The following is a 24,795-nucleotide window of genomic DNA, read 5'->3' as shown; positions in this document are numbered from 1 at the left end:
CCCCAGTGACTCGTTATGTCCTTCCTACAAGTTTAATTTGTGTCCAGAAAAAAAGTATTTCAGGGTGAAAAAAATGGTAGAGGCTAAGTGGAATGAGCCCAAAGAAGAGGTGGATTGAGCAGCAAGGTGCATAAAGCAGTAGGGATGGAGAAGTGGAAGTCCAACCACTGGACTTCTTCCCCAGTGGGGAGTCCAGTGGATCTAGGACTTGTACAGACTTCCTGGTACCTCTCCTATTTCCCTGAAGGGTGTGGCTGGGCACCATGAGAAAGCCAGCATCTTTAAAAAGGCCATTGTCCATGCTAGGAAGCTGGGAACACTAGAAGAGAAGGCTCTGCTTGCCAGATTCTGTCTCTGTGACCTGGTGCGGGGGCAGAGTGGGGAATTTTCAGACTGAGGATGTTTTTATCCTAGCTACTTGGGAAGTGGTGATCGGAAGGATCAAGGTTTGAACGGCAGGAGCGGGGTGGGGTGGAGAGGAGAATCCACAAGATTCCATCTACAGCTTTCCAGGTCCCTCCTGGTACCCAGCTGGGATGAGGATCCATCCCAAGTGAGTTCAGCTAGGCACTGCTTTAGCAATCATTGTTCAGAGAGGTGTTTGGTTCAGGATCTGCAGGCATCTGGGAAGAGCACAAGAAAACGATGTATCCACTTTTCTTGGATATAACTCCAAGTCAGTCAACTAGGGATACCCCAATACCTCATCTTTGGAGGAAAAAGGCTTGAAGGTCTTCCTGTCATTCAGTGAAAAACCAGCTGAAGCCTGAATCCACACTTAACCACACAGGGAGGTGGATACTGGAAATATGGCTATTCAGCTGGCCCAGAACTACAATATTCCCAAACCCAGCTCCTCACATAGGAGGAGCCACTGTATCAACTATGGGCTGAGAAAGTGGGGCAGGGTGTCTCTTGAACTGGCCTTGCACCACAATTCTCCTATTTTCAGCCTCCTAAGTAACAAGAAATATAGCTGTGAGCCATTGGTGCCCAGCTAAGTTTTTTCTCTCTGTGAGAATCCCCAGGCTGTTTCTGCTAGGACTAACACACCAGACAGGACTTCCCACAGTTCCCTGTGGGTAGATACTCCTGATAAAGCTGTACCCCCAGCCTCTGGGTCTTAGTCCAAACTCACCTCTATTCCAGGGGTTAAAAAGCAATGTGAATTGTCCCAACTGGTATTGCTTCTTGCCTGCGACCTGTAGCAGGAGTGAGTAGTGGCCAATGATAGCATCCACAGGTGAGGTCACAGAAATGGTCCAGCACTGGGCATCTCTATCCTCTACCACTGCGCTCCACTGTTTTTTTTCCCCCAGAGAGGAGATGGAGAATGTGGCCTGTGTCCTGTTGATCTTAGAAGGCTGCTCTCCTGCAAGTGCACAGTAATGAATTAAGTCATTGGACTTAGTTTGCAGCTCAGACTAATAAAGTCAAGGTGTATTATAAAGATGGAGAAGGTCAAAAATTGGTTTTGCAGAAAAACGAAAGAAGCTGGACTACAAACGAAGGATGGTGAACGATGCTGGGGTAGCAGAGCCTCCCAGTGTTCTCATGAACTTTTACAAACTCTTGTGAAAGCTTCCTGATCTATAAAATAAATAGCCATAATAAACTCATGCCTGTATTCCTAGCTACTCAGGAAGTGGAGATCAGGAAGATTATGATTCAGGACCAGCCTGGGTATGAACGTGAGACTTTATCACAATCAATGTAGTATGTATCTGCCATCCAAGCTATGTGGGAAGCCTACAAAAAAGAATCATAGTCCAGGCCAGCCAGGATCTACACAATGAGACCCTATTTGAAAAAAGAAAGAAGGCAAAGAGGACTAAGAGTAGAGATCAAGAGGTAGAGTGTTAAATGCTCACATTCAAGGCCCAGATTTCCAACCTTAGTACCATAGAATCATAGTGTAGCTGTCCCCTTGTATCTGTGAGGGATTGATTCCAGGGCCTTCTGCAGATACCAAAACCCAAGGATGCTTAAGTCCATTTTTATATAAAATCACATAAACTACATTCTCCCATATTCTTTAAATTATCTCTTTGTTACTTACAGCATCTTAGGCAATTTGGTATAATTTTATGCTGTATGGTTGAAGGAATAGCATCAAGAAACATGTCTACATTTGTTTTGTAAAAGCACTTTTTTTTCTAGATGTGTTCTACCCATGACTGGTTGAATCCAAGGATTTGGAACTCACAGACCATACTTGCTTCTTAGGAACAATGTAAGTACTACATGTAAAGTACTTGGTTTAATATGTGCTATGTAATACAGATTCAATAAATACTGCCACTTTTTATAGTTAGCCCTCCTTCAGCCTTCTAGATAGCCAATATTATATTTTTCAGCCAAAACAAAGTTCTTAGGGGAGATGCCATAGAAGAACTTCTAAAACTTCTAAATTAGTATAAGGTACATACACACTGTACTAGGTTTTGAACTCAGGACTTTGTGCTTACTAGTCAGGCACTCTTACACCGAGCCACATGTCCATGATTAGTCTTGCATTTTACCAGGGCCTGCACCCAGACTGTGATCCTCCTGTTTATGCTTCCTGCAGTAGCTGGGATGACAGATGTGTACCACTACACCCAGCTTCTTGCACTGGGATGCAACCTCACAACATTTTTGCCTGAATTGACCTGGATCCACGATATTCCAAGATTTCCTGAGTAGATGAGATTACAGGCATCCTAAGTAACACTTACTAGGCATACGAACCTAAAAGGTGGCTACAACTTATGAAGGCCCAACTGCAATGTGAGCCATTAGTCCCTTGATTCCCTAAAATGATGCTGGAAAGAGACCCTCCCAGTTTTGTGGCCAGTGGGGTCTAGATCCCTCCCACTTACCAGTTTGTGCGACAAGGGCGACCTTCTTCAGGGTAGGCAGAAATGTGTGGACCGGGGTACGGAAGTGTACCGTGATGGTGAAAGGCTGCCCTCTCCGCACAGTCAGGTGCTGAGAGCTAATGGCCTTGGTATGGTGTTCCTCATTGTTCTTTGCTGCCTGGAAGTCACAGCTCTTGATACCCAGGGCTGTTGTAGACAAGAGAGAAATTATGGATACGAAGTAAATGTGACAACAGAAGTTAGAGCAGTGATTCTGGAGTCAGAGAGACCAGTGTTCAAGTGCTTAGCTCCATCTGCTCATTGGTGCTACTCCAGATAAGTTGTCTGAAGTAACTCAGCTTTCTTCTTAAAATAACCATGCCCTCTTGCAGAGTGGTAGGGATTAGGTACAGTGTATGTGTGATACCTTAGTGTCAGACGCACATGGTACTGTTGTTGCTGTGATAATAATAATTATAACTGTAATATAATTATTATTAGAGACAGCAATGCATGTTTTCATACTTGGCCTCCTTTTCCGCTTCCAATTCCTAGCCATAAATAAAATGCAGAATCTTGCTCCTTGTACCCTTTTCTTCTTAGAGGACAATCAGATAATTTCAAGATTATCTGTGGTTTTACATTGGTATATTGGTTTTATATCACTGAGTCTAATTCTTTCATTTTCTTAAGAAGATGACCTCAGGTGAGGCCAAGAGTTCACCTGAGCTCATCTCTGCTCTTTTACATGAAGGCTTACCAACGTACAGGACCATGCAGGCCAGAAAGACTCTACAGGATGGTGGCCTGAGAGTGTCAGGGCACTTTATAGAGGGAGGAAAAAACAAGGGAATTTTTAAGAAATGCTCAGCAAACCTAAAGCAAGACACACACTGAAAAAAAAACACAAAAACTTAGTTCCTTGTACAAGCAATGGAGTTAGTTTTTATTCCTTGGTGGGAGAAAGTGTGTGGAATAGGGTCTGATCTACTGCAGCAAAGTCATCTGACCCTGATGGAAAAGTCTTCCTTTTTTTTCGGGAGGGGGGGGGTTCAGTCATGGGGTCTGAACTCTGGGTCTGGGCACTGTTCCTCAGCTCTTCAGCTGAAGGCTAGCGCTCTACCACTTGAGCCACAGCACCACTTCCAGCTTTTTCTGCTTATGTGGTGCTGAGAAATTGAACCCAGGGCCTCATGCATGTGAGGCAAGCGCTCTACCACTGAGCTACCTTCCTAGCCCCAATAGAAAAGTCTTTTAGACTCCAATTCTTGTCTTGGCCAATTCAAAACTGGCTGCTTCAAATCTTCAGTTCCCAACCTTTCTGGCTTAGAGCTCAAGAACAGAGAGATGAATGAAGAGAGGAAGGAAGAGACCACCTTCTCAGTTCATTAGTGATGGAGCTGAGAGACAGTGACAGTGATACAATATTAGGGAGAAAGCACTGGCGTTATTATGAATGTGCATATCTGGTCCAGGTGCTCATGGGTGCCCCTGGGGCCCAGTGTCCCTCTCATCCACCAGTGCAGCCATGGCAGTATACATCTACCCTTAGCCAGGCTCAGATTTGTACATAGAGGTAGAGCAGCACACAGAAACCGGCAATGATTCTCCTCTCTTTGCACAAGGCTGATCCTGGGGCCTAGGTTGGGCTGGTTGAGTTGGAATGGTCTGTGGAATGGTATTCAATGAATTGAGGCTTGGTGTATGGGATCCCCATTATGGCTACAGTGTTACAACAAGAGGCACTCTTTAGAATTTGTTTTGATTATAGTTCTGTCTAGAAGGCTTCTGCTGCCTTTTTTTTTTCCCCACCCGGCAAGTGTCTGTCCATCTTCCAAAATTCAAAGGCACCTACCTCTAAAGCCATCACAGATTCTTCCATGCAGAGGCCCATCCGCTGAGCTCCCACAGTGCTCTGCTCTATTCTGTTTAGCACTGACTGCAGTTTATAGCTACCCCTTGCTTAACCCTCTGTTCCCCACCTCATTGTGAGACACAGTGTTGACTGCAAGTCTGTATCCTCTGCTCAGTGATGCGTTGTACACAACAACTCCCCAATTGGAGTTTATTCCATATTCGATGAGAACACTGAGTCGGCCCCAAGCAGAGTTCCTCAGATGTGACATACAGGCCCTGCACCCGAGCCTGTTCTGACAGAGCCTTGCAGAGGCCTCTGAATTTCTGCACGCTCCTCTACCTCCTACTTCCCTTCTCTGCCATGGCACTTTGGGGCTATGACATCCTTGTGCTTTCTCTGGGCACCGGTGAGATGTATATCACAGCCCAGTGATAAATCCCCAGTAACCATCATCACCCTCCCACCGCCGGCTTTACACGTGGATCACCGTACAACCGTTAGTACTCCATAACCACACCTCTCCTTCCCCACCCTGCCCCCCACATTCCCCCCACTCTGTAGTCACACCAGTGTCACCTCCCCTCCTTAGTACCACCTTACTTCTCCCCGACTTCATAGGCATACCACCATCACTTCCACCACTATCCTGCTTCCTTTAATTAAAACACACCGTGATGTCACCACCAGTGGCAGTCCAGTAAGTCCTAGGAAGAACAGGGTTGGCTCACCTTGTCCCATGGCAGAAGGCTGCTCTAACCCACACGCACACAGAAAATGCCTGCCTTCAAGTCTATCTTCCGGAGCGAAAAATGATAGAGTGCTTCTGTTGGCATAAGAATCCGTAAGTAGCGAAATTTCTCTCCACTCTCCTCGTGAGCTCTCTGATGGATCCCTTCTCTCTTGCTCCCTCACGGCTGTTATCTCTTAGACCAGATGCTGGGAGGGTCTCCCTCCTGGGTTTGTTTTTTTTTTTTTTTAACATATCTCTTGTGCCAGGGGAGACCTAGGCCAGGACTATGAGACAGGTCTAAAGTGAAAGAGGTGGTGGGAAGATCTGCTGGCAGGAAAATCCTCCAAGAACTCTCTTATCCTCTTTCTTCAGTAACCTCAAGAGCCCCTTAGGGGTGGGACTGTGGAAGGAGTGACTCTTCAAGCAGGGGCCCATGCCCAAACTTTAAATTTCAGGCCTGAAACCTGTTGTGAGTTCCAAGTTGCTAGATGCTCATGGGCTGTTTTTGATGATATACAGAGAGAGCCTGTGTGTCTGAAATCCATCTGTCTAGAAGAGATAAGGAAGTAGAGTTTATTGGTTAAAAAAAAAAGTGTTTTTAAAGTCCTTGAATGTAGATGGAGGATATAGAGAACAGCAGGAAATAGGTTGGGGGAAATAAGGTATATATATCCAGGCACATTGTATATACAGATAAAAAGATTATAATGAAACTCATATAAAGTAAGTAAGGTTGAGGTTGAGGAAAGAAGAATAAGGAAGAGTAATACAGGGTTGAATATACTCTAAGGACAATATATACATACATGGAAAGTTTACAATGAAACCTCTAACCTTGTGGACTGGGAAGGTGGCTCAGTGGTAGAGTGCTTGCCTTGCATGCATGAGGCCCTGGGTTTGATTCCTCAGCACCACATAAGCAAAAAGAAAAAAAGCCGGAAGCGGCGCTGTGGCTCAATGGTAGAGCGCTAGCCTTGAGCTGAAGAGCTGAGGGACAGTGCCCAGGCCCAGAGTTCAGGCCCCATGACTGGACCAAAAAAAAAAAAAGAAAAAAGAAACCTCTAACCTTGTACAATTAAAATATACTAAAAAAAATACATTGGGCTGAAGGTATGGCTCCCAGGGTAGAGTGCCAGCCTAGCAAGTATAAGAGCTTGAATTCAAACCTCAGTATATGAAAAAACAAAACAAAACAAAACAAAACATAGTCCTCTAAGCCCTGGCACTAAGATGACTAAATGGGCATGAGGCCAGTACTTCTAAGATGCCTCAGTCTGGGACACCCTACCAGAAAAGGTTTGGAACTGTCTTGGGCCTCACCGTAGGGTCTTTTCAATTTCTGCTTGCTTAACCACTGAATGATGCAAGACACAGGATAGAACCTCATGTCCGGCCCTTCGAGGCCTTCCTGAGCTTTGGCCTGGGCATCTGAGGTTGAGTCACCCGAAGTTCCCTAGGGACCTCTGTCCTTATTGCATAGATGCATGAAATAGGATGCCTGTAAAGGATACAGTACAGACCACAAAACCACACACAGGGATAGGATAGAGAGGTGATTTTGCTACTGTGTAGCTTTCAAAACTTTGAACTATTATCTTCTTAAAGAAATGTTATGTGAAAAATCAAAACTATTGTCTTCTCACCGAGAAAGAATTCTCATAAGAACTGGAGATACAAGCCTGGCACTGATAGCTAATGCCTGTAATCCTAGCTACTCAGGAGTCTGAGATCTAAGGATCAAAGTTTAAAGCCAGCCAAGGCAGGAAAGTCTGTGAGACTCTTATCTCCAATAAACCACTAGAAAACCAGAAGTGGCACTGTGACTTAAGCAGTAGAGTGCTCGCCTTGAGTTGAAGAGCGCAGGGACAGCACCCAGGACAGAGTTCAAGACCCATCCATGACTGACAAAAGAAAAAGAAAAAAGAAAAGAAAAAGTCAGAAGTGGTGCTGTGGCTCAAGTAGTCAATAACCAATTAGAAAATGAAAGCAGAGGGCTGGGAAGGTGGCTCAGTGGTAGAGTGCTTGCCTTGCATACATGAGGTCCTGGGTTCAATTCCTCAGTACCACATAAGCAGAAAAAGCTGGATGTGGTGCTGTGGCTCAAGTGGTAGAGCACTAGTGCCCAGAGTTCAGGCCCCACGACTGACACAAAAAAAGAAAAGAAAAAAGAAAATGAAAGCAGAAGTAGGCGCCAGTGTCTCACACTTGTAATCCTAGTTACTCAGGAGGCTGAAATCTGAGGATCAAGGTTCAAAGCCAGACTGGGCAGGAAAGTCCATGAGACTCTTACCTCCAATTAATCAGCAACAAGCCAGAAGAGGAGCTGTGGCTCAAGTGGTAGAGCAAAAAACTCAAGGACAGTGCCCAGGCATTGAATTAAAGCCTCAGAATTGACACAAACAACACCAAAACAACAACTATATATGCATATATATGCAAAGCCTACAAGCAATAAATATATTGATAAATTGTGAAGGTAATTAATAAATTGAAAGTTAAAAGGTAATTAATAAATTGAACAAAATCACAAGGAATTCATTTCTGTAATGTAAAAGTTGTTGAACTGAAGGTATAGCTCAAGTGATACAGGATTTGCCTAGAAGGCACTAAGTTCAAACCCCAACATTGCCAAAATAAAAGTTGCCTACAAATCAATTTTTAAAAAGAACAAAACAATGGAAAAATGGATAAAGGATATGCTAGACAATTCATACAAAATGAAATATAAATCTCTTATATTTATGAAAAGATGTCCAGCCTCACTTCATAAAAATGCAAAATAAAACTACCCTAAGATAGAATGTTTGCCAATTCGATTGCCAAAGATAAAAATCCGAGTATACAAGAGAATAGTGATGCTGTTGCAGTGCGGCAGGGAGTATAAGAGGAGGTGGCTTTTTCAGAAGATATTATTCATCAGCCTGGGATGCCACGTAAAGTCCTATAGACCCCTCGTGTTCAGAATAACAGGCATTACCTCACCCTTCTGGTGGCTTGGAGTCTGAAATCAGGATGATCTCACACTGGACCAGCTCCCTAACTCTGCAGAAAAGCAGCCCCCCCAGCTAGCGTGCATCTGAGAAGAATGTACTTCTTCATTTGTGAAATTAATGTATATTGAGCATTATTGGATACCAGGAATTATACATTCCTTATACAGGCACTGACAGTCCACTAGTAAATTAAATAGATGTGTCTCTGTCACCATTTATATTCCAGCAGGGGGCGACAGATGGTACACACACAGCTGTCATTGTGAAAAGTCCTATAAAAGAGTTCTGAGCTCTCAGACCTAGAAGTGGAGGTCAGGGTAGGCTTTTGCAAGAAAGTGATATTTAAACTGAGAAACAGCAACCATCAAGGGAAGTTAGCTAGATAATGGGCATGGGATGGGGTAGTAGGAGAGAAACTAAATAGCATGTACAAAGCTTTAAAATAGGGAGCAATTCAAAGAACAAGTGCAAGAAAGGCAAGGGTTAAATCTTTCAGAGTTGAGGATTTGGGTTTTATTTTGAGGCGTAGTGGAAAGCTACTGAATGATATTTTAAGCAAGTAGCAATACAATCGGGTTTGCGTTAAAAAAAAATACTGTATTGGCTAAAATAGAGAAAGTGTTTGAGAAGACAGAAGGAAGAAAAGGGCTGACCAATAAGAGATTACACTTCACGGTTCAGGTGGAAGAGGATATAGATGGATCTGAAAAGAAAAGCAATGGACCAATGTGCTAATGGACAGGATGGGAAAGACCAGGCCGTATTCAGTCTGACTCACAGATCCAATTACATTAATGATGCTGGTACTTGCTTTACAAAGTGCTTTCACATACCTTATCGTTGCAGATCTGAGCCTCAACTTCTTGTCAACTTGGTAAGTGATAATCATTATTTCTCTTTTGTTGGTGAGAAAACAGGTTCAGGGTGTAAACATTTATTTTAATGAGTGAATCCATGAATACATCAATTAATATACTGCTCAAGAGGAATTATAATGAAACATGCCAGGGCAGAAGAGTATTAAAATGAAGCAAATGATGAAATAATAGCGATAGAACCCAGTCACAGTCAAGGATGACTAGACTGATTGGCTCATACCCTGGGTTACTATATCCTGGGTTACTCAAATATTGCTTTCTACCACTTACGTATTTTTCATTTCCAAATGCCTACACTTGAGTAGGCACTGATTGTGTGTTTGTGTGTCTCTCAGGGCTTTTTTACTTGCTAGGCAGATACTCCAACAACGGAACCACCTCCAGCCTTTTTACTTTAGTTATTTTTCAGATTGAGTCTCACACTTTTGTCCAGGCCAGCCTCAGATGACCATCTTCCTCCCCCCACCTCTCATGGAGCCGTATGACAGGCAGGCACTACTACACTCAGCTCTCTTGACTTGTATCCTGAATGTCTACCTAAATCAGGTCCTAGTCCCTAGAAGAAACATGGCAAGTATTTAAGTGAGTTAATGAATATGGTGTTAAATTCAGGACTCTCCTAAGAGTCTGAGGGTGTGGTAGTTGAAATCCTCCAAGTAGTTCAGACGTCATTGTCTCGGTAAGGCGTTACTTCTTCATAATGCTTTCCTTAAATGATTTCTTATGACTGACACGTCATAATTATAAGATGGCAATAATTGCGGGTTCCGTGCCACCAAGTCCTTAGCCCACTTGCTAACAAGACAGTCACTCTACAATGTAATTCCCACCACACCCCTACTCTCCCTCTAATTAACTACATTGACCCTTTTGTTTACATATAATGAAGTCTTTAGCTCCTTTTTAATGTATGTACATTTAATAGAACAGCTGTCTCAGTCACGTAGCCAGTGCCCGCAAGGCAGGTACATCATGCCTTTCTTTTTGTGCAGTGCCTTGAGAAAGCAGGTATGTCAGAGAGGAGGATCTGATTGGGGTTGCTTTATGTTTAGTAGGACCTAGAAATGGTAGGGTTATAATGGCCATCATCATAAGCTATAGCCAATAGGAAACTTGGAGTGTTTTGCTCTCTACCAAAAATCTACCTCTTCAGTTATTCAGTTGGCTTTATGTCCTGCACCTCAGGCCCACTTAAGACCCTCCATAACTACAGTACACAGTGGTGAATTTAAGAAAATGTTAGGAACCTGGCGCTGGTGGCTCACACCTATAATCCTAGCTACTCAGAAGGCTGAGATCTGAAGATCACAGTTGAAAGCCAGCCCTGGCGGGAAATTCTTGCCTCCAATGAACCACCAGAAAACTGGAAGTGAGTGGTGCTGTGGCTCAAAAATTAGAGTGCTAGGGGCTGGGTAGGTGGCTCAGTGGTAGAGCGCTTGCCTTGAATGCATGAGGCCCTGGGTTCGATTCCTCAGCACCACATAAGCAAAAAGAAAAAAGCCGGAAGTGGTTCTGTGGCTCAAGTGGTAGAGTGCTAGCCTTGAGCTGAAGAGCTGAGGGACAGCGCCCAGGCCCAGAGTTCAGGCCCACGACCGGACTCCCCCTCCCCCCCCCAAAAAAAAGTAGAGTGCTAGGCTTGAGCTGAAGAGTTGAGGGACAGCATCCAGGCCCAGAGTTCAAGCCCCATGACCGACAAAAAATAAAATAAAAAAGAAGATGCAGCCAAGCGCCGGTGGCTCATGCCTGTAATCCTAGCTACTCAGGAGACTGAGATCTGACCATCGAGGTTTAAAGCCAGCCTGGGCAGGAAAGTCCGTGAAACTCTTATCTCCAATAAACCACCAGAAAACCAGAAGGGGTGCTGTAGCTCAAGTGGTAGAGCGCTAGCCTTGAGCTGAAGAGCACAGGGATTGTGCTCAGGCCCAGAATTCAAGCCCCACGACCCACCAAAAAAAAAAAAAGATGCTGGGATTTTAAGGACTGAGGGACCTTTTAAAGTCATATGGGAAGGGATTCAAGGGATGGCCAGGCTGAGAGATTTCCTAGGTTTTTTTTTTTTTCAAAACACAAAGATGATAAGTGTTACGGAGAGACATGTACTGAGTGGTTTGCTTTTCTATCTAAAGCATAACTGATAGGCCACATGTTGACACATATTTATTTACTGTGTGTGTCTTGGGCGCTGTCCCTGAGCTTTTGTGCTCAAGACTAGCACTCTACCACTTAGTTATAGCTCCACTTCTGACCTTTTGGAAGTTCATTGGAGATAAGAGTCTCACAACTTTTTTTCCCCCTCCACTGGCTTCAAACCATGATCCTCACATCTCAGCCTCCTGAGTAGCTAGGATTACAGGCGTGAGCCACCAGTCCCAGCTGATATGTTTATTGTTTATCTTTCCTGCCTCCACAAGAATGTCAGCTCTAAGATGGAGGAGACTTGGTTTTGTTTGACTGCCTAGGCTCTTATACTCCTCAGAAGTGCCTAGGATATACTACACACTTAATAAATACTTCTTGAGTTAGGTGAATGGGCTCACGTATTGAAACAGTAGGACACTTCTACCAACCAGAGAACCTTTGTGGGGAAGATGATGTTTATAAGTGTGAAGGCAATGAAAGCAAGGATTGAGGTTTATTGACAATAGGAAACTAGACAGGTCTAGACAATAACTAAACAATAAAACAGCTATGAGATGGTTCTTTGCTTGATGTTTGGGGGGCCCAATTCCAAATAGTACCCTCCAGACACTGTGCTAAATCGCACTTCTGTATGGGTGCCATTGAAGCCCTGGGTCCTGAAGAAGAAAGTTCATGCAAGCTGTGCAAATGACCCAAGGAGCTGTCCATCCACAGGATCTCTTTTGTTGCTGATATCAGAGTCTGGTGGAATCTTTGGTGTCGGGAGAAAAAACACAGCTTGCATTTGAATTTGATCGTTTTCCTGAAGTTTAAAATCCACACATGCATCTCATTGTCCAAATATTTATAACCCAAAATCCACATAGACATTCTTGTAACCTTTGATGTCCTTAAACTTGTTGCTACTCAGATTAGCTTGGATCTGTCTTTGGCCACTCTTGAAGGGGATAGTCTTCAGAGTGATGGTGGCTTTGTGGTGGGGTTTGAGGTCTCCAATGCTGCAGCAGAGAATGGGGAAAGTCAGAAAGCCCCAGAGACACAATGATGACCTCCAAAGCCCTTTTCCACTCCACTTCCTGTTCAGTCTGTTCACCCAGGTCCTGAGCCTGTGTCCAGAAAGGACAGCGCTAATCCCAGAATGGAATGGGAGAGGAGGCCGAGCCCTTCCATCACTTACAGGATTCTCAGTTGCTTCTTAAAGAAGCCACTGCCTTCCAAGGTCAGTACACAGTCCTCAACTGGCTCCGAGAGGGGGTTCGAAAATATCACCTGGATGGAGAGCAGCTGGTTTACAATGGCTTGTCCTAGAACCTAAACAGACACCCAAGGCAAGAGAAGGAGCAGGAAATTAGTCCTTATTCTCTAATCCACTGGATATTATATATGGTACTTTTTTTAGTATAAAGGATTTATTGGTGTATATTATTCAATATTATACATTAAGAGATTTTAACATGACACTTCCATACGTAAAAATATTATTAACATCTCCTGCTAGAGTTTGAATTTAGGCCCTCATACTTGTGAAGCAATCACTTTATTACTGAGCCATGCCTCTGCCATTTTTTTTGTCGGTCGTGGGACTTGAGCTGTGGGTCTGGGCTCTGTCCCTGAACTCTTTTTCCTCAAGGAGAGGGCTCTACCACTTGAGCCACAGTGCCACTTCCAATTTTCTGGTGGTTTATTGGAGATGAGAGTCTCATGGTCTTTTCCTGCCCAGGCTGGCTTTGAACTGCGATCCTTGTTAGGATAGGGTCTTGCTCTCTGTCTTGGTGCATATCTGGGCATAATTTGCCTAAGTTAGGTTTTTCATCATAGCTAAGATAACATGCATAACAAGCTGAACATGCAACCATGCTCAGCTTCTTCCATTGAGATGGGGGTCTCAGGTCTCATGAACTTTTCTGCCGAGGCTATCCTTGACCAAAATCCTCCCAATCTCAGCTTCCCAAGTAACTTGGATTACACTGGCTTCTGGCTCTCTATCATTCTTTTTTGTTTTGTTTTGTTTTTGAGGGTTGTGGGGCCTGAACTCTGGGCCTGGGCACTGTCCCTCAGTTCTTCAGCTCAAGGCTAGCGCTCTACCACTTGAGCCACAGCACCACTTCCGGCTTTTTCTGCTTATGTAGTGCTGAGGAATCGAAACCAGGGCTTCATGCATGCAAGCAAGCACTCCACCACTGAGCCACCTTCCCAGCTCTATCATTCTTTTTTTTTGGTCAGTCATGGAGATTGAACTCTGGGCCTGGGTACTGTTTTTGAGCTCTTCAGCTCAAGATAAGCACTCTACTACTTGATCCACAGCACCACTTTCGATTTTCCGGTGGTTAATTAGAGATAAGGATCTTATGGAGAATTTCCTGCCCAGGCTGGCTTTGAACCACGATCCTCAGATCTTAGCCTCCTGTGTATCTAGGTTTACAGGCATGAGCCACTAGTACCCCGCTTGTTCTCTATCATTCTTATCCCCCACTGCTTACCTTTCCCATTTCTTTTTTAACTTCTGTGTCCCCACCCCTTAGTAATCCCCCTTTTGCATGCGTGTCTTTGGTTGTTTTGTTTTGTTTTGCTTTCCCCTAGTTTCCATAATTGAGAGAAAGCATACAGTACTCTATGGGCTCACTTTGGCGAAGTCTAGCAGGCAGTTTGGCATTGGGGAGACAGTACTGAAAGGATTCCTGAATACCACGGAAGGTCAGCAGGAGGGGTGCTCAGAGGTCATCTACTCTCATCCTCTCTTTTGACATTTCAAGGAGCAGAGACTCGGGGGGATGGTAGGGAGGAGGCTTGCTCAAGTATGTGCAGGCTGAAAGTAGCAACTCAGATCTTATGGGCTCCTCATCTGATCCCCTCCTGTCTGGCCTGTTTTTTATCATGTGGACCCTGGGAAGGCCAACACAAAAAATGGCACAACAGAGGTTGAATCCATGTCCCATGCTCAAGACCCACCTAGCCTCAAGAGAATGAAGATTACTCAATAGGAGAGAAAAGGAGAGCGTGTTCTCTCCAGCAGACCACAGCCATCCTGTCAGAGGGCTTCACCCTCATAGCCAGGGCCAAGGTACCCACAGAGCATTTGCAGGGCTCTTGCCTACATTAATTATGATGCCTGGAAAGGTTAAGGTGATGATCTTGTTCACCAGGATTTTCTCTGGACTGCTCTTCTCTTCACCCAGGGCACTGATGCGGATTAGCTTGTCTGTTGACAGGTACTGGCTGTACTGGGAATAAGGGATTTTGCAGGGGTAGGTCTTTGCTAGGGAGAAAACACAGGATAAAGTGAAAGTAGCCGGGCTTGGGAGTGAACACAGGATACAGTGAAAATTAGCTGGATTTGGAGTTGAACCTGGTGGTTCTTCTGTAGAAAGAAGGGAGCCAACATTTTCCAGGTCCTGCTGAAGCACAAGCATTTGAAGTGGAAAAACTATAGTTAATCTGCTTGTAAATGGATAGGCTGAGTGCCCAGCCAAGGTAGATGGCTTTAGACTTAGACTTTCCCCCACTAAACTAGCTTTTTTTTTCTTAGAGATAGCAAAGGAGGACAGAGGGAAAAAGAAGAAGTGAGGAGGAAGAGAGGAGGAGGGAAAGAAGATAAGGAAGAGGGGAGGAGAAGAAGGGAACCATTCCCCAAAGCCCTGCTGTCTGGCTCCACCTCCCTCCCCCAACATATGCCATGACATAACCAACTGTGCATCCAGTGTGTCCAAGGCCCGTATTCAGAGTCCATACCTTCTTCAGGAAACAGTGTGATGAAGGCTGTGTCCTGCCAGAATGGCCACAGGGGGCTGCCATCATGCAGAAGGGACTGGGCACTCAGGTTCACTTTGAGGTCCTTAAACTGGGGTGACATGTTGAGGGCCAGCAGGGCAAAGTTGATGTCCTGGCCCATGTTAGGCGGGTCAAGTAGCTTGAATTTCAGGGAGACCTGAATAACACTGCTTGGTTGAAGGGCCGGTGTATCCAGGCTCCGAGGAGTGTCCTGGCTTGGTGGCATGCGCCTCGAGGGTACTGAAGATGCACTGTCGGATCCTTGGGACCTTCCATCCTTCAGCTTCTGTAGAGCCTTATAATACACCTGCCTTTCTTGGGGGGAACCTACGAAGGTAGCACACATTATCAGCTGTGGGCGAGGCACAGCTAAGGGACAAACATCCAACCCTCAGCACCACTACCAACAGTGCAGGGGCTGGGGAGTTTTCAAACTTCATTTCAAGCTAGGTGCCAGTGGCTCCCACCTGCAATCCTAGCTACTCAGGAGGGTAAGATCTGAAGATCATGGTTTGAAGCCAGCCTGGGCAAGAAAGCCCGGGAGGTTCTTTATCTCAAGTGGTAGAGTGCTAGCCTTGAGCAAAGAAGCTCAGGGGTAGCACTTAGGCCCTGAGTTCAAACCCCAGGACCAGTGCCAAAAAAAAGAAAATCAACTTTATTTCAGCAATGTTTTCCCTCATTCATCTACTATTTCCTAAGACTCTGAATAAGTACTTAACACTTTTCATCTTGTCAGCCATTCAAGAGGTATATTGTTGTTGTTGTTATTTTTATAGACGAGGAAAAGGAGGTTCCAAATGGTCATGGTACTTGCTGGAATCATACAACTAGTGAGAAGCAAGATCCACTGTCTGAACTCTTAAGAACCCATGCTCACGACCACTCAACTCAGTCCTGATATCCTCAAGGAAAAGAAGAAGGCCCACAAATGTGGAGATAAACTTCTCTTACAGCTGGCCAATTTGGTGAAGCAGAATAGTGGCTAAGCTTTTCTAGTGATGGCCTTGCCCCAGAGATCCCGAACATCATTCATGTACCAACTACCTGCCTAGAAAATCAGGTAAGAGACCACAATGCCTGTTTTTAGTCTAATAAAAGGCAGGAGGGAAACAGTTGCCTGCTTGGAGCTTCCTGCAGAGGGCATTAACTTAGCAGTAAGGCCTTAGTCCTACCTAGTGGTGTGCTAGTCTTGGTGGATGGTGAACTCAGGATGTGACACACTGGTGGCCACATAGGACCCTGGGGCTGGTCTATCCATGGTGACTCTTCCCAAAACTGGACAAAGTCCTGACCATAGGCTGATCACTATAGATGAGGCATCTGTGATTTCTCTGGCCTCAAACAGATGTGTGTGGGGACAGACTATTCTTTCCAGGTACTCTCTGGATTTCTTTCTGATTCTTTTTTTTTTGGGGGGGGGTCCGGTCGTGAGTCCTGAACTCTGAGCCTGGGCACTGTCCCTCAGCTCTTCAGCTCAAGGTTAGCGTTCTACCACTTGAGCCACAGCGCCACTTCCGGCTTTTTTTCTTTTTGCTTATGTGATGCTGGGGAATTGAACCCAGGGCCTCATGCATGCAAGGCAAGCACTCTAACACTGAGCCACCTTCCCAGCCCTCTTTCTGATTCTTTGCCAACATACCCACAGTGTATTTGGGACACATATAGGCTGGGATTGTCTTTAAGCACTGAAACAGTGACAACTTAGCAAAAGCAGACAGCCAGAAAAATCTGTATTTGGGTACCATCTAGTGATGAAATACTGGAAATGACTATAGATTCAGAGAAAAGAAGCAGCGTGCTACTTAGAATTTCTGGATTAGCAGGCACAAATTTAGCCAGATTGGCACCACTGGAAGAAACACCTAATCTCTCAATACCAGCTGATATTGTATACCAATATTGTACAGGAAGCCATGGCCTTACCTAATAAAGTGATAGAAATAAACTAGATAGTAATCAGTGCAGGAGACCTCTCAGAGAGCTTGAAGAAAACACAGATGTTTCAGTACTTTGAGAAACTTAACAAAAAGATAAAAATAGTTTAAAGCCAGGCATGGTGGCTCCCGCCTGTAATTCTAACTACTCAGGAGGCTGAGATCTGAGGACTGCAGTTCAAAGCCAGCCCGGGCAAGAAAGTCCGAGAGACTCTTATCTCCAATTTAACCACTCAGAAAACGGGAGGTGGTGCTGCAGCTCAAGTGATAGAGCCCTTTCCTTGAGCTGAAGAGCTCAGGGACAGAGCCTTGGCCCAGAGTTCAAGCCCCACAACCGATAAAACGAACAATTTCAATAATCAAATGAATTCTTGAGTAAAAGATGCATTCAGCAAAATTAAAAATTAAAGATGGTAGCTATAGCTGCTTCTATCACCTCTTCCAAGGGCACAGAGAGGCGTGAGTCAGATTCAGCCTGTCTATGTCTGCTCCACCCCAGATCCTGGAAGACTAGGTAAGAGGAGATGGATGACTAGGCCCACTGAGCCATGTCTTGGGTACTCAGGCTCACCTGGATATGCCACCATTTCCCAGGTTCACAGGGGACCTGTGGACCTCTGTAATAAATGCTGACAGTGGCTATTCCTACCTCCTTAGCATTTGACATTTCAATGTCTATGCTCCTACTTCAGCATTCCAGCCCATGTGATTCTGTCTGGCACTTTAAAGACTTGGCCTATCCATGGCGCAAACCAGAAGTGCCAGGAGTATTATGCCTCCAAGGAGCAGAGCTCAGCTCACCTCCCTTGTCTCTTGAGGGGCAATAAATTTTCCATATTGTTCTTTATATCACATTGAATCAATGATCAGGTGGACAAATTTAGTAAGTAAAAATACTGAACCATAATGAATGTAAAAGGGGGAATTCTTAGGCTGGGGAACCAGTACAAAAGGGATCGAGAAGGAGAAGGTAATGGCAGGGAGAATATAATTGAAGTACATTGTATGCAAATACGAAAATGTCATCATAACCCTCCCCCCTTTTTTGTTGGTTGTAGGGCTTGAACTCAGGGCCTAGGCACTGTCCCTGAGCTCTTCAGCTCAAGGCTAATGCTCTACCACTTTGAGTCACAAGGCTACTTCTGTTTTTCTGGTGACTAATTGGAGATAAGAGTCTCATGGACTTAATTGCCCAGGCTGGCTTTGAACCGCAGTCCTCAGATCTCAGCCTCTTGAGTAACTAGGATTACAGGCATGAGCCACCAGCACCCTGCTAGGTTTTGCTGTTGTTGTTTGCACCCAGCTAGTTTTTTGTTTTTGCTTTTGTTTTTCGGAAACCCATTTTAAGCCCTGAAAAATGTGGAGGAGGAAGGACATTATAAGCGGGAGTAAGGGAGGAGGTGGATATAATCAAATTATATTATATGCATGTATAAAAATATCACAATGAAGGTAGGCACCAGTGGCTCATGCTTGTAATCCTAGCTACTCAGGAGGCTAAGATCCGAGGATCATGGTTCAAAGCCAGCATGGGCAGGAAAGTCAGTGAGACTCTTATCTCCAATAAACCACTCAGAAAACTGGAAGTGGCACTATGGCTCAAGTGGTAGAGCGCTTGCATTGATCTGAAGAGCTGAGGGACAGTGCCCAGGCCTAGAGTTCAAGCCCCACGACTGACAAAAAAAAAATCACAATGAAATCCTTTAATACAATTAACATAGGCCAATAGAAATAGAGTTGTTTAATTTTAGTGTCAGATAAACAACCAATAATTTGAGACAGAATCATGCTAAGGTATTATTCATCCTTCTGAACTCCTGCTATGAGTAAATTCCAGCTGTTCATGGTGCCAGTGGGCTTGATAAGCCACTCTACACTGACTTTCTCTGTCTCACTTCCTTACCCTCCTGCCAGTTTTTCCTGGAGTGCCTCACAAATACACTACTTGTTTATGAGTCCCTGACTAAGGATCTGTTTCCAAGACAACCCATCCAATGAAACAAGAGTCAATAGGGACTGGAGGGGTGGTCATGCTACTAGGAAGTTAATCCAACAGTCAGGCCTTGATAACCATAGGGATGATGGTTCTAGAACCTCCACGGATACCAATACCAAAATCCAAAGTCCTTGGCATAAAATGCTGTAGTAGTTACATACTGTCTATGCCATCCTCCTTTGGACTGTAAATCATCTCTGCATCACTTCTCATATCTAATATATTTAAATGCTACACAAATAGTTGGGATGCTGGATTGTTAAAGAAATAGTGACAAGAAAGTCTACACTTGTTCTGTACAGTCATAATTTTCCCCAAACATTTCCTATCTCAATGGATTAAGTCTGAACATATGGCTGACTATACATGTCTCTTAGTGTATATCCCCTCCCCCACCCCGCTTTGAAGCTGGGGTTCTGGATCCTTTTTGTATCTATCACATTAATGAAGCACAGACACCCACCCAAGACTCCCAGCAAAAGCTCAGCTCCCCCCACCCTCTGCTTGCTCCTGCCTAGACCCTGTCCCTGCCAGACCTCAGCTTTGCTTCTTTACCGTGTATCTGGTTCTCATAGCTGGGAATTTTGCGTGGCTCCCTAGGAGTTGAACCTAGCAAGTGGTCGTTTTCCATTTCTAGAATTCCTCTACACCAACTTAGCCTCCCTTCTGTCCTTGTTGGGCCCTTAGGATGTTTGTGGGAGTGAACACTGGGTTTTACCTTCTTCATACTTGTAGTTCTCTGTGATGTCATCCCGCTGATCACTCTGGATGCTCTTTGTGCTGATAAAATTACCAACAGTGGTCGTGTCCTGGTGAAGTTTCTGCTCTTTCCCCCCCTGGACAAGCCAGGACATGCAGTCAGCATTCACCATAGAAAATGCAAAGCGCGTGTCATAGTTCAGATTCACTTCTCCTTCTTTGATGGCTCTGACAGAGGCAGGGCCACAGCAGTAGAGGCCTAAAGAAGAGAAGGAAGGAGAGCCTTGTGTGGAGGGTGTGGCAGGCCAGGCAGGGGCAAGGGTGGGGTGGGGGGGCAGATTCTGTGGGAGTGGGTCATGACTTCCCTCTGGGCAGCCTCACCATTGCTGGTCTCCTGTGGTGTGGCATCTAGCACCTGCCAGCCTCCATATCCAGAAGGGAGGTCCTTGCGGTCCATCCAGCACTCATTCCAGACGTGGTAATTCCTGAGGGAGAAACCAGTGACAAAGGATGTCCCACATAACTTCTTTCTAGAGCTAGATGGATGGGCAGGTGGACTGTTGGAAAAACTTGGTGCCTACAGCAGTGGAAGCCCCTGTGAATGAATAGTGACAGGTCTTCCTCCTGTGAGCCTCCATCTGCCTCCATTTGCATTCCTCTACTGTGGGTGAATAAAGGATTCTTCTTCACTCTCAGCCCACTGAGGGTATAATCCCTCACACTCCCTCAACAAGGTCCTTGTAGCCCATTTCCTGTGTGTGTGGACTTGGGGCCCTCCTGGGGTCAGAACCATGGGCTGAGTATTAGATGAAGATGGCAACCACATGGAGGACATCTCAGCCCAGGATTGAGAGCTCATGTGATCTGAAGATTCTAAACCCACAGCTGTGATTTTGTTCAGCTGTTTTTCTGTCTTAGGGTGGGGATACCACTTCAACCCTGGGATTGAAAGACAGGCAGGGAGATGGGACGGGGCAGCAGGCTATGGACACAGTCCTGACTTACTTCCTACTGTGGGACCTGGCCGGGATGCATGGCCCCTAGAAATAGAAAGATCGTCTCTCACCAAACGGTATCCTTCTTCTTATTCTCCAGAATCCTGCCTGTGTTGTCGTAATACTCATCTATGATCAGGTTTCCATCCGTGTCATGGCCGGAGTCAAAGTTAGTGATCACGCGGGTGGGAATCCCCAGGCACCTCATCACTGCAGAAAAGGCAGCAAAATCACCCGTGGGCTGTGGATTCAAGGAGTTGGTGGTTTCAAGGACTCTGTGGATTCCTAGACTTCAGAGCGCTGGGTCTAGGGAAAGCATTTATCTAGCATCTGCTGGGCCAGGCAGGAGCTGTCTAACCTGACTCTGTGGTCAGGTTGCTGGCTGCTCTAACATGTTGGTCAGAGCCAACAGAAAGTCTAGCGAGTTGTCCTGTCTCCTGCCCAAGCCAGCAAGTAGGCCAGCCACGCCGCTCTGTTGGCAAATGTCAGAGGCCCGACTCAGCCTCAGGTAGCTCCTCGCCTTAAATCCCCATCTTCAAACCAACTAGCTGGAATTCTACTTTTTCCTGTTATTAGGATTCAGGGCTGAGACCATCAGCTTCTTGGGCAAAGGGCCGTGGTTTGGCTTTCCCATTCACCCTAGGTGTGTTATGTACATGCGGAAGCCTCAGCAGGAAAGCTACTGTGGCTTATGAGTTAAAGAAGGAAAACAATTAGTTTAAGTTTCTAAAAAGCAAGACTTGAAGCAGGCCAATTGTGATAATTTCATAAATGAGATACAGATATTTCAAAAAAGGAAAGGAAGAAAATAAAGGGCGGGGGGATGAAGTTTGATGTGGCTAGAATGAGACCTAGCCAATCCTTTGGCATCCAAGAAGCAGAGATTAAAACAGTATCATACTAATTAGAATAACTAACACTTGAATAAAATGATGTGCCAGACATCTTTGTAAACATGCCAGATATTAACCAACTGCCTTATAAAAGAACATTTCATACACCCATGGCGTCTCATAAATCAGTGGCAAGTAACGGTAAATATGCATTCAAGCCATAGCATTGTGCAAGAGTTTGGACCGAGATCTAAAGAAAAGTAAGGGGAAAATAATATACTAGGCCCTTAGGTGAAGTTTCTTCTTTGAGACTTAGGGCTCAGTAAAAACAATTGGAACAAGAGCTGTATTGAAATAAAACATGATGTACTTAATGAAGGCGACTACCTAATTAAATGAGAATATATCTTAGGGTACATCTAGCTTAGAAGGTTTCCAAAACATTTCAAGTGGAAGATCCTATGTTCCAATCCTCTCGTAAGTAGGGATCCATTAAGGAAAACACATACTTTGTTTGAAGAAGGGAAAGCCCATCCCCAGCCATCTCCCATCTTCCCCACTAGCCCATAAGACTCTTCTCTCCAATTAATCACCCAAAACCCAGAAATGGACCTGTGGATCAAATGGGTAGAGCACCCTTGAGTATGAGAGTTAAGGGACAGTGCTCAGGCCTTGAGTTCAAGCCCCAGTACCAGTACACACATGCACATACACATGCAATCATCACTAACAGCCACTTATTATTTATCCCCACCCACAGCTCTGTATAGCCACGGATACACTCTGTCTGTCTGTCTGTCTGTCTCTCTCTCTCTCTCTCTCCTTTTTGTCAGTCCTGAGATGAACTCTGGGCCTGGGCGCTGTCCCTCAGCCGTTCAGCTCAAGGCTAGCGCTCTACCAGTTAAGCCACTGCTCCACTTCCAGTTTTCTGGTGGTTTATTGGAGATGAGAGTTTCATAGACTTTCCTGCCCAGGTTGGCTTTGAACCGAGATCCTCAGATCTCAGCCTCCTGAGTAGCTAGGATTACAGGTCTGAGCCACCGGTGCCCAGCTACTCTGTCTCTTTATACCTACTTATCTATACAGTTTTGACACTTTGCTTTTTGGGAGAGGTTTCAGGCCACAGAGCATCACTGTCACCTCTATACTGAAAGGCATCCAGGTTACTTCCCAGTCCCCCAGCCAAGGAATGAAAGGTACCAATCTTCTTAAAGGGATGGTGGCCAGAACAAGAAGAACTTAATGAGCTACTCAGCTCTGGAGTGGACTGGCCCTGGGCATAGGAAAAGTAGCCTAAGAATTTCCTTGAAATTTCCATGTAACAGCCAGTTAAATGATGTCAAGGAAGTTGCCTGTCCAAAAAAAAAGTGTAATTGTATCTTTTCTCATCTGCAAAATGGCTCTTATTTTATAGGAGGCAGGAAAGAGAAGAAACAGTGACAGTGCCAAGTGTGTGCCCAGAGCAATGTGTGTTGAACAAGTTGTTGACAGTGCTCCTGACCCAATATATAGCCTGGCGGTTAAAGCATGGCTAGCCAGACTTGGTGGGGGGGCGGGGAGACAGACTCTGTTAGTTTCCTCATCTGTTAAATGGAAGTGAGGAAAGGATTGCAAAGTCATTTAGGAGATGAACCAAAACAGCCCTAGATAATTCTAACATATATTACCTACTATTGCTAGGTAAGAGTAGTAGTAGTAGAGTAGTAGCAGTAAGAGGTAAGAACCACTACTTTCCCTATCCATGTTTGAGGAAATTGAGGCACAAATGATTTGAGCTGCTTGCCAATTAATGGTAGTGCATTTATTGGCAATACCTTCTTAGATCATGACTCACTTTCTGTGGTTCAAGTTACACTCATTCACATTCCAAAACTATTAAATGGAAATTTTCAGAAGTAAACAATTTATCAGTCTTAAGTTGTATGCTATTCTGAGTAGCGTGATGAAATCTCCAGCCATCCTGACGCCCAGGACATGACTCATCCCTTTATCCAGTGTATCCATACCGTATGCACTACCGACTTGGTAGCCTCCTGGGTTATCAGATCACCCATTGTGGTATTGCAGTACTTGGGTTCAAGTAACTTAATTTATTTAATAATCAGTCAAAAGTACAAGAACAGGGATGCTGGCAGTTTTATTATGGTGTGTTGTTATACTTGTTTTTTTTTTTGTTATTAACTACTACTACTACTACTATTATTATTACTATTACTATTTTTTTTTTTTTGGTCTGGTCATGGGGCCTGAACTCTGGGCCTGGGTGCTGTCCTTCAGCTCTTCAGCTCTCTACCACTTGAGCCACAGCGCCACTTCCAGCTTTTTTCTTTTTGCTTATGTGGTACTAAGGAATCGAACCCAGGGCCCCATGCATGCAAGGTACCCACTCTACCACTGAGCCACCTTCCCAGCCCCTACTATTACTATTTTTTGCCAGTGCTTGAGCTTGAACTCAGGGCCCAGGCACCGTCACTGAGCTTCTTTTGCTGAAGGCTAGCACTCTACCACTTGAGCCACAGCACCACTTCTAGCTTTTTCTGTTTATGTGGTACTGAGGAATCGAAATCCAGGGCTTCATGCATGCAAGGCAAGCACTCTACATTCCCAGCCCTATTAGTTATTATTGATCATCTCTCACTGTGCTTAATCTATAAATTGAACTTCACCATAGGTATGCATGTATAGGAACAAACTCTGTGTGTGTGTGTGTGTGTGTGTGTGTGTACGTGTGTGTGTGTGTGAGAGAGAGAGAGAGAAAGAGAGAGATTTGGTACTATCCATATATATATTTTTTTGTTTTTGGTTAGTCGTGGGGCTTGAACTCTGGACCTGAGCGCTGTCCCTCAGCTCTTCAGCTCAAGGCGAGCACTCTACCACTTCAGCTACAGTGCCACTACTGGTTTTCTAGTGGTTTATTGGAGATAAGAGTTTCACGAACTTTCCTGCCCGGGCTGGCTTTGAACCTCAGTCCTCAGCTCTCAGCCTCCTGAGTAGCTAGGATTACAGGCATGAGCCACCGGCGCCCAGCAATATCCATATTTTTTTTTTTTTTGTCGGTCGTGGGGCTTGAACTCTGGGCCTGGGCGCTGTCCCTCAGCTCTTCAGCTCAAGGCTAGCGCTCTACCACTTGAG

General features: G+C 45.0%; 2 protein-coding genes and 1 long non-coding RNA gene across 4 annotated transcripts in view; 1 reads left to right on the top strand and 2 right to left on the bottom strand.

Moving 5' to 3' along the window:
- Epb42 (erythrocyte membrane protein band 4.2) overlaps positions 1 to 5,572 on the bottom strand; it is a 15,200-nt gene extending 9,628 nt beyond the window's left edge. The window contains exons 1-3 of the mRNA XM_013010228.1: positions 5,427 to 5,572; positions 2,862 to 3,047; positions 1,139 to 1,372 (exon numbers count right to left, since the gene is read on the bottom strand). Of these exons, the coding sequence (XP_012865682.1) occupies positions 1,139 to 1,372; positions 2,862 to 3,047; positions 5,427 to 5,436 (430 nt within the window). The 5' untranslated portion in view covers positions 5,437 to 5,572. The remainder of the gene's footprint in view (positions 1 to 1,138; positions 1,373 to 2,861; positions 3,048 to 5,426) is intronic.
- Positions 2,164 to 16,239, top strand: LOC105981168. The gene is made up of 3 exons (XR_001174805.1): positions 2,164 to 2,233; positions 9,268 to 9,295; positions 15,983 to 16,239. It is a non-coding gene; the product is annotated as an uncharacterized LOC105981168 (long non-coding RNA).
- Tgm5 (transglutaminase 5) overlaps positions 12,002 to 24,795 on the bottom strand; it is a 25,339-nt gene continuing 12,545 nt past the window's right edge. For both annotated transcript variants that reach the window (XM_013010225.1, XM_013010227.1), the window contains 7 exons: positions 20,902 to 21,040; positions 20,217 to 20,320; positions 19,855 to 20,094; positions 15,168 to 15,533; positions 14,534 to 14,694; positions 12,616 to 12,749; positions 12,002 to 12,436 (listed from right to left, as the gene is read on the bottom strand). In XM_013010225.1, coding sequence (XP_012865679.1) covers positions 12,283 to 12,436; positions 12,616 to 12,749; positions 14,534 to 14,694; positions 15,168 to 15,533; positions 19,855 to 20,094; positions 20,217 to 20,320; positions 20,902 to 21,040 — 1,298 coding nt within the window. In that variant the 3' untranslated portion in view covers positions 12,002 to 12,282. The remainder of the gene's footprint in view (positions 12,437 to 12,615; positions 12,750 to 14,533; positions 14,695 to 15,167; positions 15,534 to 19,854; positions 20,095 to 20,216; positions 20,321 to 20,901; positions 21,041 to 24,795) is intronic.

The sequence above is a fragment of the Dipodomys ordii genome, unplaced genomic scaffold, assembly GCF_000151885.1.
Source record: "Dipodomys ordii isolate 6190 unplaced genomic scaffold, Dord_2.0 Scaffold11, whole genome shotgun sequence".
NCBI classification, from domain to species: Eukaryota; Metazoa; Chordata; class Mammalia; order Rodentia; family Heteromyidae; genus Dipodomys; species Dipodomys ordii.
The sequence above is the reverse complement of the archived record's forward strand: the minus strand, read 5'-3'. Positions and strand labels throughout refer to the sequence as shown.